At 42.4% G+C, this 23,203-nt stretch overlaps 1 protein-coding gene across 1 annotated transcript; it reads right to left on the bottom strand.

The window, feature by feature from the left end:
• Positions 1-140: 140 nt before the first annotated feature.
• Positions 141-21,506, bottom strand: npepps (aminopeptidase puromycin sensitive). Its single transcript, XM_018726309.2, has 23 exons — positions 21,067-21,506; positions 20,547-20,628; positions 19,260-19,337; positions 17,677-17,798; positions 17,336-17,443; positions 16,902-17,102; positions 14,969-15,065; positions 14,851-14,884; positions 14,281-14,395; positions 13,553-13,717; positions 13,343-13,447; positions 12,967-13,027; positions 12,690-12,799; positions 10,792-10,855; positions 10,452-10,591; positions 9,216-9,350; positions 8,718-8,937; positions 7,968-8,110; positions 5,309-5,365; positions 4,915-5,022; positions 4,673-4,828; positions 4,339-4,386; positions 141-4,112 (listed from the first exon to the last, which is right to left on the bottom strand). Exons 1-23 carry the CDS (start codon positions 21,187-21,189, stop codon positions 3,954-3,956), a joined length of 2,631 nt encoding a protein of 876 aa, XP_018581825.1. The 5' UTR covers positions 21,190-21,506; the 3' UTR covers positions 141-3,953.
• Positions 21,507-23,203: the final 1,697 nt, after the last annotated feature.

Here is a 23,203-nt window from a genome sequence, read left to right as displayed (position 1 = left end):
TGCAAAAAGAAGAGTGTGTGGAAGTGAAGAGTTTGCTGCGGTGTCCCTGAGAACGTGCATGTGAGGGAAAGAAAAGAGACCCATGCCCACATTCTTAGTTCATTTATTTCAAACCTTTCATTAACATAGCATTTTGCAGCTCTAACATCCTTTAATTGTGCTATAATATTTGAATGCATTAATCGATAGTGTTCTTAAAACTTTTTAATACCCATCCATAAAACAGTAAAAAATACTTCATTATTGACAACTTTCCAGAATCAACTGCCCCAAAACTTTTCGTGAGCATGTCTTTCGATTCTTACGTCCCCATATAAGAAAGTATCTCTTCAGAGCTGTGAAAAATTATATATAAAAGAAAAATTATGGAATTTTCCATAAAAGTCAGTCAGTGAGAGAAGAATGGGATGTGGGAAGATTTCTTTCTGGGTGTGTCAAGTATGGGTGTTTCATTCCCCCTTTGTCCCCCCTTTTAGCTTCCCTTTGCCAGCTCATGTTGCAGGTCCATTCAGTGCCCCCCCAGGCATGTTCTCATCTCTGAGCTCATCTTGCAAGTATTAACCCTGTATTCTCTGTAAAGGCAGTATTGGCTGAAACTACATGGCAGAAAATTCTGTGAACTGGACACAGAATATACGTGAGCCTTGGAAACAACTGCAGAGAGGCTGGTCCTCCTTTCCTTAGGGAACACACACCAGGAAAGAGAGCCGTAGCAGCACTGCTTGCTGCTGCCTTGGAGGAGCCCCCTAGGAATCCAGGGGACTCAGCATCAAACACTGCACATTAGTGTGTAAAAAAGCTCAGGCATTCTCACAAGGATGGGTTTGGACACGATCCCTTCAGCTGGACTCACTGTCAGTGCAAGAGCAGGATGAGAGACGGACGTGACCTACACTTTCATAAGACATTTATCTGGGCTGCAGCTCAAACAGAACCGGGGCGATCAGAAACCGACCACGGTTCACTTGTCTACATGTCACCGGGACCCTACGATGGGTGAGGCCAAAACCACCAGCTTTCTGCAGAAAACTAGTTGTCCAGAAATGTGGCCCTGTGCCCTCATCAGATTCCAGCGAAAATTCATTATTTCTGCTCATTAACCCTTTCGACACTTTTCAAAAAAACAACAACCAGAAGCAACCTCTTTAAGACACTGACATGAATGATAAACTTTTGATTTTTCCCGATTTTATTTTATTAAATTGCATCTGATTCAAGGAAAACATGACAGTTCAACCTTCTCCAGTAAGACCAAGTGAACATGCAAATTCTACTTGAACACACTAATTTCACGTTTGTGTAATTTTGACACGGGGCTGTTTTTCACCACAGCTCAGTGTAATAATTTTTGCCAACCAATTCATATCTACGACTATGTCCAAAGCTTTGATGGGTCAATACAGTTGCATATAATTTGTGTGGAAATCTGCAGTAACGGCAGCAGAGTAATCATCACAGAAGTAACAAGGAAGTTCAGAACATCAATTTTATTTAACTGTGAGCGAAAGGTTTCTTTTGCGGCGCAAACTCTACTGCTCTCCTGAGGACATGAGACAACACACACTGCCACATTTACTTGGGAAGTATGTTGATTAGATTCTTCACATATATACAGAACACGTATGCAGAGGGGAAACACAAAAGACGGTGTGAATGAAGGAACTGGATGGGACTGGGTCCTCTCAGCAAGTGTGTGGTGGGATGCTGGACTCCTCCAGCTCCTTCAGGAATTAAGGAAACCTACTGCACACTTTGTCTGCAGACCTTTCCATAAGAGTAATGTTCACTGAAATACATTCCTCATTTTCAATGAGCTCCCAGGCATCTGACTGCACCCAAAGTGTCGCTGTGGGGCACATGGAGAGCGAGTGGTGTACGTGCCGTCACGCCCAGGGCTCCGTCATCTCTGGGCCTCCTCCAAACTTTATACCCCAAAGAACACCCATTGGAGGATGTTACACGTCTCCACCACTCACAATTGTGCTCAAAAGCATTACGCGAACATCATGGACACCGCTACCAGCTTTGCTTGGGTCACAAGGTAAAGCTGCTCCTGCGGATTTCTGTGGTATCTGCGGTGTGGGCATGAACACCCGCTTCTCTTTTACAGGGCAGTTTTTGGCTGCTTGGCGAGAACACCACCCACTGAAGGTTTCTGCTTGTTCTTGACACTGTGTTTCCGGCCTCACATGCCCCGCCCTGCTTGCTGTCTATTGTCAGATCTGTGACAGCCCACACGTTACTACCTTTTTCAATAATGGCGCAACTGTGCAGCTATCTTGGTACGTGACGTTCAGCTACAGTGAAGGTTGAGAGCCATGCGTTTCTAGTGACGGGTGTGCTGCAGAGAGAGCCATGTCATTTGGCGTTCACCTGGTACTGTTCAGTGGTATTTACCATGTTTTTACGTATCTAAAGCAGCAAAATGCTGCTTGCTTTGGCTCTTGTTCAAGCTACACACCATTTCAGGCAGTGCTCAGTCTGATTTTATGCAATTTTCTACAGCAGATGCCAAACTTTGGTGAAAAAAATTGTGAAATTAATACTGTAGGAGTGTGAGGAGTACCATAACGACTTATCGCTCGTGCGCCTAAGGCATCAGTGCAAACAACTGCTTTAACGTTAACTTACATTAACTTAGTTGAGATAACTCACAATGAAACCACATAGAACAATTATGCATATGGTATTAACTTCTTATAATTCCATGGTGTAATGCGTAGATGTGATGTACAATCTCTCCAATGTCACTACTCCTAACAAGATGTACATTTTGATGTAATTTATTTTTCCAATATATACTATAGGTACACTAAAAATGAGGAAAATAGTTTTATCAGATGTAAGCAGTTTGAGCAAGATGAATGTTTAGCTGAAAAAAAATATGGGCTGTACACTTTTATACATAAAAGCGCCACATGATACCAACTGGTTCTGCATCCTGCTCTTTGGGGCCTCTAACTGTCCTGATGAAACTTTTCACTGAAGAAACTGTATTTCAAATCTTATTGAGAATGCAAGAGCAGAGAGCTGGCAAAGTGTCAGTGCCACTAAATTAAATTAAATTAAATTAAATTAAAATTTGAACTGAGGGGTGTTAAAATTAGAATTGACGGCACATAACAGAACTGGTACAATGCTTTTGAGCTAATAAGTTCCCTTTATTTGAGCATTTTTGAAACCTAAAACAATAAATTAGCACTGAAATTAAACAGCCTGAACGACTGATTAATCCAAAATGTTTCAATGATCAAATCCTAAAAGTAACGGAGTACATATTAATTGTAATCATTGCTTGTTTTAAAAATCAGGAAGAATTTTTCAAAGGGAAAAATTCTCATCTACTTAGATCAGCATCGCAGGTTTTCCGCAGTTGACACAAGTGAACGCTTTCAGTCTACAGTGATGTGACTGGAAACAGCCGAGGGTCAAGTTTAAACAGTTGTGCCGATGACATGCACAGTGGTCTCTGGCATACAGCTGCAGACTCCATTGCATAGAATCTCCCATTTTAATTATTTTCTTATTTCAAATTAACTTTTCCCCCCGAAAGTCCAGGCCTACGACAAATGGACTGAGGTTGACCTGTGAAGGCAGAGAATGCTGTAAACGCTGTAAAGGAGGGAACTGTCTGAGCTCTTTCCGGAAGGAGAATCAGCTCCTCGGGTTGGCCACAAAGAGCCTTTCACAAACAACCGTTCATATTCCAACAAACGATTCATATTCCAGCAGACGACATGCAACTTATTACAAGTGTGCAATGATGGTAACAGCATTCCTTTTCTACGGGCGTTTGCGCTTTTCTCATTTTGATTGCATGAAAGTTACCATTGTTCATACCTGTCCAACCATGTATGAATGTCCCCCTGTAGTTTGAAGGCTGTGTTTATGTGCGTGCGTGCGTGCGTGCGTGTATGTATGTGTACATATAATGCATGTCTTGAGGGTTCAGGTCACACTGCAGGGTTGCAAGCGGAACCCTTGCGCTTCAGTAGATACTGATGGATGTCATCAGCGTCACGCTTCAGCCAAGCTGCGTTCAGAAGAATATTCTCGCAACACTGCTGCACAGTGCGCTCAGCTGCTGGCGCATGGTGGCTCTCGAAGAAGCTCTGGAAGCAGGGAGAACCACTTGCAGTAAGTGCCATGTCGGCAAACATTACCGCTAGCAGTTACTAGGACTAGCACTAATCATGGTGTATTTCATGCCCGTATCTTTGGTTGCCAATCTTGGAATGACTGGACAGCTCAATATATCCTGCTCTTTTTGTAATGTAATTATAAATTTGTTCTCAGTCATTACAGAATTTAGTATCCAAGACAATGAGGTCAACTCACTTTTACTTCCGCAGCCATCTTCTCGTCTACGAAGCCATCAACAGTGAGCTGTAAAAACAAAGTTGCACTTTCAATGTCGTTTTCCAAAAATGTCAACTTTAATCCACTGTCAGATCACAACTTTTTAAAGTTTTACTTTTTTTTTTTTTTTTTTTTTAAGAAAAAACTAATAACTTCACACAAAGTTTACTGTAAGAATTAAAACTGATGTCAAAACCTTCAAAAGTCAAACACTGGACCTAAAACAAAGCAACAAAGTCCTATTTTAAAGCTCAACCGTGTTTGGTACAAATGTACACAGAGAAAATCCATTATTTTTCAGCCAACGCGGTACCTTGATGAGTCGAGAGATGAGGAAGCCTCCTTGGTACCGGTTGTGCAGTTCGTCCCAATTATCCTTCACAAACTTCCAGGCAGCTTTGCGGCCTTGTTTGCTGCTGCTGGCCACACCACCAATCACAGTCACTGTGTCCTGGGGACGCACTTCCTCCTGCATTTTTGAGCAAACGCAAGCGTGTAAATGCAAGTGTGAAATGTCTCCTCCTACCTGCATGAAAAAAAATGAGCCACACATACAGAAAGAGCAAAGGCCAGGACTTTCTGGGTTAGCTCAGCATCCGAGATGGCGCCCAGAACCCTTTCAATGCGATTCTTCTCCTCCTGCATGTCTGCCTGTTTGTGAAGCTGTAAAGCAAAAATATCAAATTCATTACTGAACAAGTAATGTTTGAATTTTTTTAAAATTATCCAGAAAATTCAGTAATGACCTTCAAGGCATTTGAAGAAATAAGACCACCGAAAGTAATTTCTGCCACACCAAGCATGTCGAATGTCTCATTCCTCATATTTACAAAATTACAAACTGTTCATAAAATGTTGTGCTTAATTTCTTCGAAGGAAGATGTGGCCTATTAATCGTTTCATTTATTAATACAGTATAGACTACAATTAACTTGAAAAGCCCAATTACCTTGAGCATTGTGTCCAGTGTTGCACTGTCTCCATGCTTCAGCACTGTCAGGTACACCTGAAATAAATATTGTTACCCTTTTTACACTTCTCAGTATCTCCCTCAAGCGTCAACAGCCTGCACACAATAAGGTGAACAGTGATTACACTTAGCAGCTGCCTCGCACCAAATCGCTGTCAGAACATTGTGTGGTATGTATGCACGCACATGTTCATGTGCTGTACTTTGAACCTTTTCATATAAATTCAGCTGACACTCTAGATATTTCCATTATAAGCACTATATTAAAGTCCACAGCTGTTACTCAATTTGTACCGCAGCTGTTATTGACAGCTGATCACATGACTGAGGGCCGCTGAGTGTTTGAAACATACAGTACAGTTCTGACATTTCTACACATCTGTGGGAGCATGGAAGTCAAAAAAGCAGCAGGCAGTAGAGTTACAGCTGTGGTCTTGCTGTTGGACGGCCCAGGTTCAAATGCTGCACCTGCTGCAATTCTCTTGAACAAAGCACTTATTGTATCCATTCAGGATAAGAATAGACTGCTGTATAAATGGGTAAATTACCTTAGCATACAAACCAAACACTGTAAATCACCTTGGACAGCCTGTTTACCCCAAAATAAGGGTGTGTGTGTGTGTGTGTGTGTATGATGAAATCAGTAATGTGCAAGTGCTCTGGAGGAACACAGCTGTGACAATTTTAAGGGGTTTAAATGGAATGTACTTTATACATTCATTGCTAAACTACAGCTTTTGAGAAAAAAAAACATTGATAAAGGGATGACTGTGGCAGGTCACAGCTTAGTCACGCCCGCTGTCCCAAGACTAGCAGCAGCACCCAGGAGCAGGCCGGTGAGGATAACAAGCCCAGGTGCAGACAGGTATATAAAATGACTTAAAATGCAGAGACTGACAGGGGGACAAGAAACAGAGAGAAAGAAAAGCAGAAGCGCTGGCTCGTCTCTGCTCCTATTGACTGCGTATCTTTGCTTTGGCTGCGTTTTGTGTTGGGGTTGAGCTTGTTACTGTAATTATACTTGGATTTGTTAGTTTCCTCTAACATAGGACAGAAGAGTAAAAAGGTAACCTCGAGGGCTCAGCCCAATAACCTGTCAACCTGCTTCATATTATAACTGCCTGGGATCTGCGTTAATCAGGGTTAATGTTTTCTTAATAACTCATAACCTTTGCTATCAAAGCATTGAATCCAACATGGGCATAATATGGGCTAAGGTACCTCTGGGCCAAGGTACCTCTGGGCCAGCAAACTCGTGTTGTGGTCCCTGTTTTTAAAAAGAGCGGACCAGAGGGTGTCTTCCAACCACAGGGAATCGCACTCCCCAGCCTTCCTGGTAAAGCCTGTACCAGGGTACCACCTGTGGTCACGAGCTTTGGGAAACTACAGCAAGAACAAGATCCTGGATGCAAGTGGCCAAAATGAAGTTCCTTCACAGGACCACTGGGCTCAGTTTCCATGAGAGGGGGAGCGTTCAGTGAACCATAAGAGCCTTGCAGTAGAGTCACTGCTCCTCTGGACCAAGAAGAGTCTGTTGAGGTGGTTTGAGCATGTTACAAGAATGTCCCCTCCTAACCTCAAGTTGCTTTTGTGAACTCGTTTACATCCTCACCGCTTGATAAGAGCTTCAGTTCTCTAGGACTCGAACAGAGTAGTAAAAGTCCTTAAAAAGATGCCATCATACACCAAGAATCCGTATGTCATCTTACACAATGTACTGCTAGCTGCACGTGGGTCTGTGGGCAAAACTCAGTACTGCCAACCACAAAATCCTGCTGTTACTGCCAGCCAAGATTGCTTTCAAACAAGTGTCTTAGATGGTTTGGATTACAACTCTCAGCTACGTATCATGAGCTGTCCTAGCATGACTCTCTCCCATTAGCGCCAAGCTACAGGGATCTGTTTTGGGTCCTGTCCTCAGAAATTATAGACGTTAGCTGCCATCTCTTCCCATAGCTCCTCACGTTAGGAATATTGACATATCAAAACCCCAGCATTTTTTCCAACCCAGCATCTGCATGTGATGACCCACCTGCCTGGATGATCACCTGCATCTAAATCTGCTTCTCATTACTGCATCACTAGAACTCACTATCACCCTGAACAACATGACAAAACATTATCAAAATCTACCAAAAACACCATCCTACCATTAATCAAGCCCTACACCTCTTCAAGACCACAGAAATATCTAACCACTTCACCTGAATGTTGCATTCTGGAACAGCTGTTGGTGACAATCACTTCTTTGACCCCTTCTCCCCCCAGGGTATGCTGTACCACTATGTTCTTAACCTCTAAATTCACTTGGATCAAAAAGGTTTGGTACATCAGAGAAAACACAAGGGTACCTTTCCAGTAAATTGAGGAAAAAAGTCTCATGTTAAAAAGAGACATTAAGATAATTATATTTGCTCCATCATCTGGAGGTGCTGCATCAGCTGAAGCTAAAGCAATTTTTATTGAAAATTCAGTGTGGTCTGAAGATATTAACACAAACTGAACAGTAATTAATGCTTTTTCCAAATCAAGTATTGACTTTGTAGAACTCAGATCACGTGTTGAACACCTAGTGGGCTGACTGATGAAAAGGCGACAAATTATAATGTGGATGTTCAAGCTGAAAAGTTCTACATACTGGACTCCTGAGGTCAGCAGAAAGGACCACTTTGCCATCCACATGATCCTTAAATCGCCGATGGGACTCTTCTACTGTGGGCTTGTGACCAGCTTTTCCCAGCTTCCCCAGGACAAGGCCTCTTAGTAGGGCATCCAGGTGACCTTGGAATAGGTAACAGTGACACTTTTGACAAAAGGACAGTCCATTTGTTCCCACTACTATCAAGGACTACTAACGTGAGAGAAACACATTTTATTTATAGTCACAAAAATAGGCATTATCCCCACCGACCTCCAGAATAAATTCCAGTACCTACTGTGATAAACTCAGTTCATTATACTGTTAATTTCACTGAACAAAAAAAAGAGACTTAAGCTCCTGCTTGACCCATTATATTTATATAAAGTTTTTAAAGATATTTACAAGGTTTTAAATGTTTCTGATTGCACTGTATTTTTCTGGCTTTTACATTTATTCAATTAGCTGACTTTTCTTCAAAGTGACTTACCATGATTTACCCATTCTATACTCCCCCTATTTACCCTCATTACTTTGGATTTTCTTCAGCTTTTTCACTTCGCAATTCAAATTAAAGTCCTTCATTTAAGAATTAAGAAATGTTCTGTGAAGTACACATACAAATAGATTAAACAGGTTATCAGATTTAATGTTACAGGGTCAGTAAAATGCACATTATGTATACTGCATTTTTTAATACTTCCAGCCTAATGTTAAGTGCAACAGCACTGCTCACTTAAAGGACCTCACCTTCGCCTTGTTTGCTGTCCCAACCCAACTTCTGACCAATAGGAGTGAAGAGATCACAAATGAACTCCTGTACTTCCTCGTGGAAGTCGGTATAAGAAAGCAGTGAAGACAGAACTCCAAGGTTGCAGCTGAGGTCACTCCACACTGTATAGTTGGGCTCATTCACAAAGGCCTCCATCACCTTTAACACTTCAGCAGTGCTGATCATGCCAGCACGGGACTAAAAGAAAAAGCAGAACAGACGTTTTTGTGTTACTGCAATACAATCTTCGATGTCTTACTTAAATCATCATGAAGCAGGAAGTAACATATCAAGATGCTTTTTATCCAAAATGACTTACATTTTTCATGATTATACAGCTGGATATTTGTAAATGTGGGGATTCTTAAGAACTACACTGAAGGAACAACAGCAGGTGCCACCAGTGAACTCAAACTCCAAATATTAATGTGATCCTGATGGCATCGAAAATTGACTGACCAGGTAGTGTATCTCACCAGAGAAAAGAGATCATTCTGAAGACCCAGTCGATCCACAGGAGGCAAGGTAAGGTCCCGAATACCTGGCAGCAGGCTGTCCAGCATGGTGGAGCTGTACTGGATACGGTAAAAGCCCACTGTACCAGGGTTGATCTGGAAAAGAGTGTACACACGGATGCTGGAAGAATAAGGGATGGTACCACCACCACTTACTAATGTATACGTACATTTCTAAAAAGACCAAAGGCATAGCATAGTGGTTAGAGCTGTGACCTTTAGATCCAAAGGTGGCTGGTTCAAATCCCACCTCCGCCTGAAGACTAAATTGCTTCAGTAGAAATTACCCAGTACTTTAAATGGGTAAATCATTGTAGGTAGGTAGGTAACTCTTGGAGAAAATCAACAGTTTAATAAATGTAAACGGTGGGGGTGCAGCGGGTTTGGCCGAGTCCCACTCTCTGATGGGTCTGGGGTTCAAATCCCACTTGGGGTGCCTTGCAGTAGGTGCCCTGTGTGTGCCCCCTCCCTCTCCAGCCTTACACCCTGTATTACCGGGTTAGGCTCTGGCTTGCCACGATCCCGCTCGGGACAAGCGGTTTCAGACAGTGTGTGTGCATGAGGACCACTGGTCACAAAAGCTGCAAAATTTGATGTACCACATCAAATGGTGTGAAGATCACCAAGAAAAAGTGATGTTTAAAGGAGAAGAGTGAAGGCAAAGTGATGCTCCAGACAGGGTGTTGCTGAGGCCCATCTTCAATAAAAGTGGACTTCACAAAGCTCACAAATTTCAGGCTAGTGTGAAGAACACAAACCAAACCGCTTTGCAACGAAGAACCACGGCCTGAGTGACATTTTATTCTCTTTCATGAGGACAGCTTTGAGTTTGGGGAGAAACCAAAACACCTGAATCCTGCTTTATGTTTCTCAATGCCAAAGACAACCAGAAGATATCTTGCAGAAGTGGCTGGCTGCAATGACTAACAGCCAAGGAGAGTGAAGTCATATTTGGTAAGCTGTTGCACACTAAAGTGTAAATCCTGAAAGTTTTGGGGAGTGCTTCCACGAACACGAGAATAAAAACTTTTCATAGGTCCCTTACTATTATCACTACAACTGAAGCGGCTACTATTCAAAGTCACGGAAAGAATGAGCAGTTACAATAAGTTGTATTCAAAAAGTAGAGATGCTCAAAATGTTCTTATTGCTACCATAAAAAAAAAATGCCACTAAAACAAGACAGAAACATGGTACCTTGACCCACTGACTGGGGCCCAAGTTGCTGATGGTAACTGTGGTCTCAGGGCTGTCCAACAGCATAGTCAACTTGGGCCTGCTTGGATCCTCGCTGGTGCAGATGCTTATAGGGACCATCCAGTTAGGACAAGTCTCACCTGGAACAAGGCAGACATACAGGACAAAGATAGCACATCTAACCCAAAAAAACACTCTTCTCCTGAATGCAAATTTAAAGCAAGAGGTTAAAATAAGACCTTTCTTACAAGCATCTGCGTAGGTGTTGAAGTAAAATTGAAGAATTTCTTAAACCATATCATTAACACGATAATGCTGACCATAATAAAGATTCCCCTACCATTGAAAGGTCCACTGGCACAAAATTTTTTCTGAGAGATTTTCAACACACTGTCTTCTCCATGCTGCAAACAAAAGCAGACATTTTTGCAGTGCATCTGTGCCATCAATAACTGATTCTGTCCTTATTTTATGTATGCTTCCACTCCAGTGTGTTGCACTTTCCATAAATTGTAATCATTTTAATGCCTTATTCTAAGATGCAACAGTTTTACCACATGTCAAATTAAGGATTGATAACATTTAAAACAATGCCAAGTTCTGCTTTTCTCAACACCCTTTAGATTTTTTTTGAACATGCTCACTACTGCTGCAATGACAAGAGCACAATACACTAACTCCTCAGCTTACAAAACAACTAGAACCAGACATGTTCATAACTTGATATGTTTGTAAATCCACAGAAACTTTTACTAGTAATACAAAATAAAAGCTACACATTATAGACATCTGCCGATTTATTCTTGGGTTAGCTTCTCATGAAACTCAGATTAAGCCATAACAGCAAAACACTCCAACACTTCCTTCCATCTATCCATGAATAACGGCATGTCCAATGCAGGGACGCAGCAGTCCAAAGCCTACCCCAGAAGTATATGGCATGAGGCAGGGTACACCATGAACAGGACATTTAACTGCTTCAGCCACAGTTTATCAACTTCTAAAATTCAGGCCAAAAAAAGAACTGAAAATATTACCATCACAAAAAATCTTTAAATTCACTGGTCTGTAATGGTCATAATTAACAAAAACTTGTGATACACAACTTTTTGTGCAGAACAAACAATTTATCATTGGTTTCAGGGCAGCTGACTTAACTGCAGCGGATAAGATCTTCGAAGGGCCCCCTAGGGTACTGAAGCTCTCAGTAATTTCCATGTACCAAAAAAAATAAATAAAAATTTAAAAAAAAATCACCTGCAGTTGGCTTAATAGAGTCTTAACAGAGACTCTGTAAAGTACAGGTGAACTGCCGTTATTGAACAGAATGTGAAATACCTGCGATGAACAGTCATCTTCGGCAGTAGAAAAAGCTCTGCATTATTTTCGTAACCAATAATTAAATGAAAACAGTTTTAAAGGCTTTTTAAGGAATACTTCTATATGGTTAAAAACCCTGCAAAGCATACTTGTACGCTTGCTGATGTAAAGCTGTGGTTCAACAGTGTCGACAGAGGAGGGACCTACAGTATATCTCAATAACAGTGGTACAGCAAATAGTGTAATCTCAAAGCACTTGGGTAGTGTGAAAGGATGTGGGTTTGACCCTCACTCAGTCTGTTTGGAGTTTACATGTTCTCCCTGTGTCTGCATGGGTTTCCTCCAGTTGCTCCCATTTCCTCCCAGTTTAAATATATGCTGTTAAATTAGATTGTCGACTAAGTCATCCATAGTGTGTGAGTGAAAAAGTGTGTTTCACTAGTGTATGGATGATAGACTCATTGTAAGTAGTGTATCTAGCAGTGAAAGTCACCTTAGTGAATAAGATGTGTGGGCTGATAACACAACACTTGATAACAAGCGTCTGCTAAATGAAGTAACATAATTTTTGATGAAGGCAACTCTCAGGTAATGTGCAAATTGAACACACTGGTACTATGCCTCTTTCAAAGTGATCATATTTTTAACAATAGTCATGCTGTTGACTATGATAGAAAAGCCATGCGAACTCCACAGACGAAGCAGGGGTCAAACCCACATTCTCTTGCAGTGTCCAGGTACTATGGGACAACAGCGCAACCTGCTGTGCCATTTCTCTTAAACTCTCTCCAAAAGAACTTGCTCAAGTCTAGTCTAAGAGAATTTAAGTTAAACTAGGTTGTTACAGATCACATCTTCCAGAATGATGTTAAAAAAATTAAACTGTAGAACACAAATACCCAACAATGTACATTTTACCTGTTCTTGATCCACAACAATTATTGGAAAGCCCATCTGCTTTGTCCAAGAGCTCATGACAGCAGCCACAGGTTTCCCACTGGCCTCTTCCAAACAGTCCCAGAGATCCTCTGAGAAAGAGCCAGACACAGCTAAAGCTTCAACTGCGCATGAAACCACTACCAGTCTACAACAGTTCACAACAAACAAAGCCTATACAAAGATAACTAAAACAAACATGGATATTTACTATATATGTAAGGACCAAAAAAAACACACACACACAAAAAAGTATTACCTGTGGAAGCGTTTTTATGCTGAAACTTCGTAAGGTAGATATTCATTCCTTTTCTAAAGTCCTGATGATGGTAACAAATGAGCAGAAAAAAGGTACAGAAGTGGCAAGTAAACTTTAGAAGACCTGGTCAGCAAAACCACTATGCTACTGAAGATTATTATGCAATCAAGTTTTCATATCAAACATAGCTAATTTTAACAAATATTTGATTATAAAGACATGAAATGAGTACTACACAACTGACTCTCGCTGTGGTCTCGAGCCTGTCCAACAGCACAGTTAGCAGTAACAAACAGTAACGTAGAATACAAAATCACTGTTTTCTCAGTTATACACAAACAAAAGAAACCATGAATGAACTCATGAGATTCCAGACCTCATCTCCAATGTAGTTGTGCAGCATACGTATCACAGATGCCCCCTTACTGTATGATATCGCATCAAAAATTTCATCCACTTCAGACGGATGTCCAACATTCACCTGCACTCAAAACAGAAACAAGCAAGTTAATATTGGGACTTCAGAACCAGCTTTGTTGTTCAGCATTTTCCAGTTCAAGGCACGATACAGTCTGCTGGTTATGACCTCAATGGGGTGGCTGTTGTCGAGAGCATCAAGCTCAAGCGCACGTGTGTAGTCGGCCGATACAAACTGCGTCCAGATGTCATAGTCCGGGAAGCAGTGATCCACACAGAGATACTCGATCCAAGAGGCAAAGCCCTCGTTGAGCCACAGATGGGTCCACCATTCCTGCAACAAGAACATTTATGTTCTCATGTGACCTTAAAATCTTCGAGCATTTTTCAAACTGAACTGAAGAATGAATGAAAAGTGTGAATTAAGTTATCGCAGTCCAATATAACCTGGTTAGGTCCTCACAGTGACCATGTGCTCCAATAGCACTTCTTAACTGCTGAATTTACTCTCCTTTGAAAAACATTTCCCATGTCAGAAACACTCCCTTTCAGCACATGACATGGTCTAACAAGGGCTCTCTCTCTTCCGTTTATTATTGGTTCATAAGACCTGGCACTGTACAAAGTCGTGGTTTTTAAAGTTACGCTTGTGCCACCATGCCGCTCACTGTGGACCATCGAGACGGCACCAAGAAAACCGGCTCCTGACAAAGTTCTCAGCCCCACCATGCCAACATCATGGTCCATTCGTGGGACATTTGTGGACATATAAAAAATGAAAATCCTCAGACCATTCAGCAGCAAAATCATGACCACGCTTCTGCTCCAAAAATCAACAATCAACAGTGAACCAAATGAACTTTTTCGAACATTTTCCATGGGGAACAGAAGCACTACCATAGTGACGAGGTTTCCAAACCACTGGTGTGCCAGCTCATGTCCCACCACCAGTGCCACCCACTGTCGTGAGGAAGAACATGAGTTCTTGGGATCGATGAGCAGAGCAGTCTCTCTACAAGGGGTAGAATATAAAGTAACTTTTAAATTATATTTCAAATCGTTGGTCCAGCTGCAGGATCACTGAGCAAAGTACTTATCCAAAAGCGTAGACAGCTTAGTACACTAAGTGTGCCTTAGAGAATATATCACTTTTTACCAGGTCATATAATCATGCCATAATTTAGACTACTCTAAATAATCTAAATTAATTTGTTTAACTGAAGAAAAAAAAAATGAAAAAAAACCCTTACTTTTACTCATGTGTACAGCTGGACACATTTAGTGGATGAACTTCAGTTGAGATGTATTGCTCAGCTAAGCCCCTTCATGGAACTGGCACTGTTTATCTTACATGAGAGACTCAATCGCCTTGCTACTTGGACAACATTTAATAGCATACATCAAATATAGCAAACATGAATAAATCATTAGCTGTCGCCACCATATGAAGTACCAGTACAAATTTACCTGTATGTAACAAGACCCCAGTTTTCCATGGCACCTAAAGGAAAGCAACAACATATATTAAAAATAATACATTACAATGAATTTAATCATTTATTTAAAGACAGGTTTGTATACTGACCAGCAGCAAAATCAGCAATAGCTATGAGGTCAATTTTCGGCAGAGGGTACGGCACATTGAAGTAGTCTTTGTAGAATGGTAAAGTCTTTGTAGCAACCTACAAGGAGTGGAGAAGTGACAAATGAGCACTCTATATAATATATAAAATACACATTGAGCAAAACTGCATTAGAAACATTGAAGATTTGAATAATTTCTTAAAACAGACACTGAACTCCAGCACTAATGAATGTCTCTACCCAGAATATTTTTGAACAGCTATTCAAAGAACACATCAATAAAATGTGACAATTGAAAAAGTCAAAGCAGAACTTTAGATTGTTTAAAAAGCTTGCCAATTGTGCAATGCAGCCAAAAAAGCCCTGTTCCCAGGACTTCTCTTATATGTTGTCTTAAGGAGCCTGGGACAACCCAGTACTAAGAACCTCAGTAGCCTGCAGTTCACAAATGCAGTTTGCATGCAGTCATTGCAAACAAGCAATTAATGAATTGATGCATTAACGGTAATACTGATTCCAGCACTTCCAGCTAATGTCTCTGGTACCACCTGCTATTCCATGGGATCATTCATCATCAAACATCTCAGGACACCTGCACTGAACAATGACATGCCTGTGCAATCGCATCAGCACTTTGCAAAGCAGGGCATCCAACACTGGTTAACCTTCTGAGCTACTTTATAACAACAACAATAATAAAAAAAATCACAAAAGAAGGAAAAACTTGGATACAAAGCTAATGTGTCATCTCCTGTAAACGTAAGACTGATCTTTTTTACCATTTTAACAAAACTGAAACAAGCTGTGCATTTGCTAAACTTTTCATTTGCTTTGCTATAAGTCTGTCTCAGTGAATGCTGTAAGAGATACTCACAAAGATGACAACTCCAGTTGTACTTGTCAATATAAAAACTAACTGCTGAAATACTTCTAATGAAGATAGGCATGTAAAAGTGTAACTAAGTTCTGATGATGTCATAAGACTTTCATAATTTTAAATGGAAGTAAAAAGAATGTCTTAAAGTCTTTAAACCCAACTAAAAAAGAAAAAGAAAAAAAAAAAAAAAAAAAAAAAAACATCCACACAAAGGACAAGATATACATGTTGGTATTTGGTGTTTCTGTGCAAGAGGTCCAGCAACCAAAACTTATAAATCTAAGTTAGAAGTTTCTACATCATCATCTAAAGTAATTTCCCAAGGACCCCTCTGTCTTATTTTGTGAATTACTGGTAAAGTGACCGAAGTTATGAACAATTTGAGTTACAAAGAGACTTCGGGTCAAAATTTTATTCATAATTTAAGGAGTGTGTGTATTATGCTAACGATGGTTTCTCTTGTCAACATACACACAATGAAACAAAGATGAAGAGAGCTGCACTGTAATGACTATTTTTCAAGGGACACAAATTATTCACTTAGCTAGTACTTTTCTCCAAACCAACTTACAGTATTCAGCTACCTACCGCTATTTACCCATTTACACAGCTGGGTAATTTCTAAGGGTAAGCACCTCGTTCAAGGGCACTACACCAGTAGGTGTGATCTGAACCTACGACCTTCGGATCCAACAGCAAACCACCACACTGTCAGCTGCCTCTATTTCTGTCTTGTTTAATTCTATTGGTTTACATTGCAATACCAGATGAAATATGAGCCCAACCAGAGGAATTCCAGTCAACTGATCAAAAGCTTTACTCAATGCATATTAAACCATGACACCTTATTCTGACTTTCCAGAGTCCAGTCATCTATCAGATGCCTTATAAAAAAGAGCTGTAAATGTAAGTTCAGTCTAAGGAAGAACCAAGGAAGCAAATTTGAAACTAGATTTTAAAATTCTCAAAATAACTACAAAAGCCACCTCTGCAAAATAAATGATAGATGCAAACAGAATAATTGTACAAAATATTTTAAGAAATATTTACTACATACCTCAAGAGCAAACTTCCCTTGTTCTGCTTTTCCAACGGGTGTGTAGACTCTCACTGTGACTCCATCTGAGGACTGACTCTCGACAAAGTCATATTCACCAACAACGAACGCAACCAGATAGGTGGACATGATTGGTGTGGTTGCAAACTTTATCTCCAGAAGGTTGTCATCATCGGGATATGGCTTACGATCAATGACATTCTGGACAGAAGAGGAACATCACCCTGTGTGAATCCAGCATTGCCTCTATTCTCACTCAAAAAGCTAAAATGCCATTAGCAACAATATTAACACTAATTCAATATCATGGCAACAACTTAACACATTTATACAAAAATTTCACATGCAAAATTTCGAATTCAAAAAGACCAAACACCAAAAAAATCTGCAAAATGTTGGTTTTGTCACTGGATTCAAGAAACCTAAAGGTATACCATATTTGATAAAGCGACGCGATCCTTGGGAACAATAAGCGTGATGTCGAAAGTGGCTTTGATGGCTGGCTCATCCCAGCACGGAAAGGCCCGGCGAGCATCCGTAGCCTGGAAGACCAAATCAGAAGACAGAGTGTGGCAGTCATCTGTGGGACAGTTGTCTATACAGTTCTCACATTCACAAAGGAACTGTCACAATTTTTGCCACAAGAAAGAAGCAAGAGTCTCTCACTGCCTTACAGCAGGCCAGCTTCCAGGCTAACAAGGACACACCTGTGACAATAAAAGTTTAGCTACAAATTATTCCAAAGAAATCAAACGTTTCTGCCCACTGTTCTTACCTCAAACTGTGTGACAGCGGCAAAGCGGACTTCTCCTGTAGGAGTGATATATTTACTGCGGTAGAACCCTTTCATTTTGTCATTGAGCTCTCCAACAAAGTCGATCTTCAATATTCCGGAACCTGTCAGAAACAGAAAAGACCATATTGAGAAACAACTCAAAAAAAGATGTTCCAAAAAATGTTCGGGCCTGATGGGACATGGGCTGACTGGTCACTGTAATGACCGCAATGTTCAGTTTATCGCAATATTACTTTTTGCAAATTTGCATATAAAAATGAGCATCGGTTTAGGTACTAGCACAGAATACCAAAGTACAACCCAGTAATTATATTACTATGCATTTTTTGCCTTATTTTGTCATATTATGCTGTTTTGTTAAATCATTTATAAACAGTTACATTTACTCATTTAACTGACACTTCTCCATGACGAGACCCCCTCCCCACAAGGATCAGCTTCAAGACAAGAGCACTCTCAGAAAGAAAAACACATAGGTTTTACATTAGTGTGCGCTACTCAGAGAGCTGTACTTGTTGTTCTCCTACATTTGCCACCTATCGATACTGAACCACCGCCGAGTAACACGCACCGGTAACCGGTAAAGCCACCTGAGGTGCGACACGGACAAGCAAACAAAGAAGAGCAGACAAACAAAGCGAAACTGTGGTTAAGCAGGACATGGTCCATGGTCCGATCAACGCTAGTCATGTCACCTCGGCAACGGTGTCCGAAACGGCCGTAAGAGCCAAAAGGCCTAAGTGACGTCGCCGAGGGTGTGCCCAGGTGTGTCCTGTCTGCGAGATAGCAGGCCCTTTATAGAGTGGGACCCTCAAAGGGCAAGAGGGAGAGGAGCTCAATTCACTTACGCTGTTTAAGTTTGATATGCTTACAAAATTAATGTAAAACTTGCTCTTCTTGCAGGGAGATAAAGTTTACTTACCACACTCTCACACTGCTTTTCTGCTGATGTCTTGGCAGTAGTGTGTCTCCAAAGCTTGTTTAAGTGTTAGTGGATAGCTCAAATCAATTGTTTCCAGGGCCCAATACTGAAGTGTGGAACAAACTGACTGTGGCCCTCAAAGCTGCTGAATCCCTCCAGGCACTGAAGAACGGTTTCAAACCCATCTCTTTCAGAGCCACAGCTGAATCTAAGCCCTCTGATTTGTCAATGCCCTTTGTTCACTGAGCCGTGCACTTTTTCAGAGAAAAGTGTATGATACGTGAAGTGAATAAATTAATAAGTGTCAAAATCAGCATAGTTCAAAACATTTACACCCATTCTCTCAGTAAACACACCAATACTGTCCCCAGTGCAACGCACACAAGCACGCACACACACACAAAAGGTCCTGTTCAAGTACTTCAGTGTCAGAATGAAACCTGTTTATTTCTGTCCAGGTGGCCATCATACGTCATCATTCTTCATGTTCTGATGGAGTCACTTGGTCAACATGCTTGGAAAATGTGGCAAAACTATTTAGAGTTTGGCTTCTGATGCAGAAGCCCATGTGCAAGAGCACACTGATGCACAGGTTCAACAGGAAGAGAACAGAGCCCTGACCAGGACCTGCTTTACTCACCCGCCTGCAGAGCACTGGGGAACGACAAGGTGACCTTCTCATCCTCATTCTGATAGTTGAACCCCGTCGCGTTTATCTCTGAAATGAGAAAGCAAGTTATCAATCCATCTGTGCATAAATCAATAAAGACCAAGACTACTTTACATGCATGATTTGCAAACTACATTAAAATGACATTCTGTCTTATTATTACAGTGCTGAGAAACACATGGAGCTGCTCTCACACACACTGTGATGGAACCCACCTGCCATCACCACGTGGAATTATACCTCACATCAGAGCGATGTAACACACACACACGCTTCGCAATCATGCATCTTCATTCTTCCTTTCTCAACTGCACAGCCCTCAGGTGGAGGCCTGTGAGCGACACCAAACCTACTCAAGACTGTTCTCGAGCAGGATCTCCAGAGTAGGAGAACACCCTGACCATAGAGTTCAGTTTCAGACCCCCCAGTGTACGTGTGCAGGTGAGACCAGCTACATCCAGCCAGTGGTACCATTTTCACTGCTAGGGTGCAGTGTGTCGAGGTCCATGGCACCCGTTCCTGCACCCGAGGCCCTCCCATGATTAACCCACACATTCCAGAGCATTCTCTACCCCTCAGCCTTTCTTCACATATAAAGGTGTCTCAACCAATGCAGAGATTTCCGTAAACTGAGTCCCACATGCACCAAACAACCAAAAGCCGCATACCACTTTAGGCGCTGGTATCCCCAGGTTTCGCCTACAGAGTGCCGCCACACACACACACACACACCCCTGCGGGACAAGCTGGCGGCTGTGACACGGGACGTGCGCCCCGGCCTCAGCAGTCACATCCGGGGCTACTGGCACGGCTGCACTCTAGCGCTCTGGCAGTTACAAGCATAATAAACCTCCCACCTTCGCCCTCAGCACCTGCCGGCCCAGGCACGCGAACGTGACCTCCGCAGGTTCACATGTGGCCTTTCCGTGTCGTCCTCCAGCACGGCCAGCCGCCCCGCTCCACGACCGCGAAGCATCTCACTCTGCACGTACCGTGTTTTTGCTCGCCTTCCTTCTTATTTGAGTCACACTTTATTGCTGCATAACACACTGTGCCTTTTGCCACTTGCTTGCGAAAGAGCGTGTCCTCAGGAGCGGGTGCGTACACACTGACTGAGCGCTGTGTAAGTGTAACATGGATGAGCGGAAGGACTTTTACTCCAAGCTAGAGAAGGAAATGCCTCGGAAAAGGAACTGGATGGAGAGCGTGAGTGAAGAGAGTGAATTACTGGAAGCTTCTTCGTGAAAAAAGCGTTACCTTTTCCCCCTGACGCAAAAGACGCCGAAATGATGTCGATGTCCGCGCAGTTCATGACTATCTGGTTCGTGGCCCTCGTCACCTGGAGCAGGAGAGAGACGCAAAAGTGTTTGTGATTGAAGCCCACCTCACCTGTACTGTACTCAGTACTACTGTATCTGCATGCTGAGCGCTGCAGCAGCACCGGCTCACGACGTCTAGACTAGGGGGAAGAAGAACACGCAGCAGAACAGAAAAGAGAAGTAGTAGGAGCGAAGTGAAGACAGAAGAGAAACACGGAGCTCCGCTCCAGCAGCCGGTCTTCAGTGTTTAATTCACACTCGACTCGTCCGGAACAGCGACACAGTGAGTGAGTGACTGACTGATTGACTGACTGTGTCTGTTGGACACACACAAGCCAAGGGCAAATCTGTCTCTCTCACAGACACACACACACAGACACAAGCGCGCGCACCAACCGCACTGACGAAAGAAAACACACAACGGGCTCCCCCCCTCCCGTGGCGCGCGGCCGACTTACCTGCACGCGGGCCTCCACTTTGCCCTCGAACGTGAAGTCCACCAGGTCGGGCTTCAACCATAGCGCGTAGTTGACGGGACTCACGTCGGTAGGGAGCCGGGCGAAGGGCCTCCTCTCGGGCATGTTGGCTGGCTGTGCGGAAAACGGCGAATTGTGGGCCCTGTCAGCCGGGCTGAGAATGGTCCTTCGCAGCTCGGATGTCAGACAGCAGCGCAGCGCGGCCCACCTCACGGCACTAATGCGTGAACGTACGTTTCTCCGTAGGTGGGACGCGTACGTGCGCGTTCAGGTGGTGCTGTTTGCCACTTCAGGCGCTGCGCGGTTCCTGCGCAGAGCGCGTTGGCAGGATGCCGTTTCAGAACAGTGGCGGAAATGGCCGGACGAGGCCGATAATCGCCCCCGCCGGCGGGGCGCGCTATACGCAGGAAATAAAGTGTGTAGATTTGTAACTCACATGCCGGCGATATTCATTTGGTACTACTATTACTATTATTAGGAGGTAGATTTTGAAAGGTCTACAGCTAGCATAGTAGTTAACGCTGCTGCTTTGTGACGGTTGCTTGTTCGAAATCCCCCTCCTGTACCCACCTTGCTCTAGTAAAATTACCCGTGTGTAATTAATTGTAAGTCACTTTAGAGAAAAGTATCAAATAAATGTAAACTTATGTTACCTGTGTAAGTGGCTTTTGTATGTTTTTTTTTTTATATATGTGTGTATATATGGATAGCTGACATACTCATGAAGTTAGCTGCATTACCAGTCTTGACAAGTTCATCTTGTACATCTCTGTAGAGTCATAGAAAACAGCAGTGCTTCAACAGCTCTTTTCTTCATTCTGGAAACATCAGCATGTTTAAGGATCTTTTCCAGGTCTTTCACTGCACTTCTGCCAAGTGCTGTTCTTCACTGTATCTCTTGACACCTTATTGATCATTTTTGATCCCAAGAGGCAGAAGTTCTCAACGATTGCTACGTCTTCACCGCCAACACTTAAGTTTGCTGCTGCCATTTGAGTTGAGTTCAGTTTCTGAACGCAACGTGTAGCAGGAGCATCACGCACTTCTATCTATGTACGGCTGTAGTCTGTGTTCAGTGACCTTCCTGCTGTGTGAAATTAGGGAAATCGTGGTAGATCTGTCGCATGTCTTTTCTTGGGAATTGGGATGCGAACCGATCGTTTCCGGTCTTGGCCTCTGGTTGCTTGTCCACACTTGTTGCCATCCACCGGTGGGCAGCTCAACCAGCTCTTCTAATGCAGTATGTGTTCCAGTGGCCTTCCCTCTTGGCAGGGACTTCAGAGCTCTCCTTATTTACATTTATCTGACACTTTTCTCCAAAGCAACTTACAATGGTAATCTACATACAATTATTTACCCATTTATACAGCTGAGTAATTTTAGTGGAGCAATTTAGGGCAAGTACCTTGTTCAAGGGTGCTATAGCTGGAGGTGATATTCAAACCTGTGGACCTTTGGGTCTAAAGGCAGCAGCTCTGTCCTCTACAGTATCAGCTGTCCCTAGTTTTTCTCATGTCAATGTTTCTAATTTTTGTGTCTCCAGTGTCACGAATGTATGTTGATGGCGTCACTCTGTTGGATCAAGCTGTACAAAATCACTCGTGGGAATGTTTACAGCTCAGAAGTGTCTTCGCTGCATGTCAGTAAATAGAGGCAAATGTGCTTAATTGTTAGAACTGTTTTTATCATGACGAGAATGTCCAAAAATATTAGTAAAGCTTTGGTGGTAAGGTGCCTATTGTGTTCTTCTTCCAAAATGTCGAAACACGTGGTAAAAGGAAAATTGTCCATTTATGAAACTTGGGTAAGTGGATTGTTTCTGATTCATCACTTTGTCCACTTTGATATTTCAGAAATTCATTGAAAATTGTTGGTTTGCATAGACTGCCAGCGACTGGCATCCGGTCCTGAGTGAACCCTGACTAGGACAGGGACAGGGATAGGATCTGGACCACCGGGACTCACACCTGGAGCCACAGATGATGAGAGTGAGTGCGCAAGCGATAGCGGAGGATGACACACAACGCCATGAAGAGGCTGTTAGGAAGATTCCATGGACTGCAGAAAGTTTACATGTGGACAAAGGATGCCAGAACATGTCTTGATCCCCACTGTCTTC

Source organism: Scleropages formosus, chromosome 21, assembly GCF_900964775.1.
Source record: "Scleropages formosus chromosome 21, fSclFor1.1, whole genome shotgun sequence".
Taxonomy (NCBI): Eukaryota; Metazoa; Chordata; class Actinopteri; order Osteoglossiformes; family Osteoglossidae; genus Scleropages; species Scleropages formosus.
The sequence above is the reverse complement of the archived record's forward strand: the minus strand, read 5'-3'. Positions and strand labels throughout refer to the sequence as shown.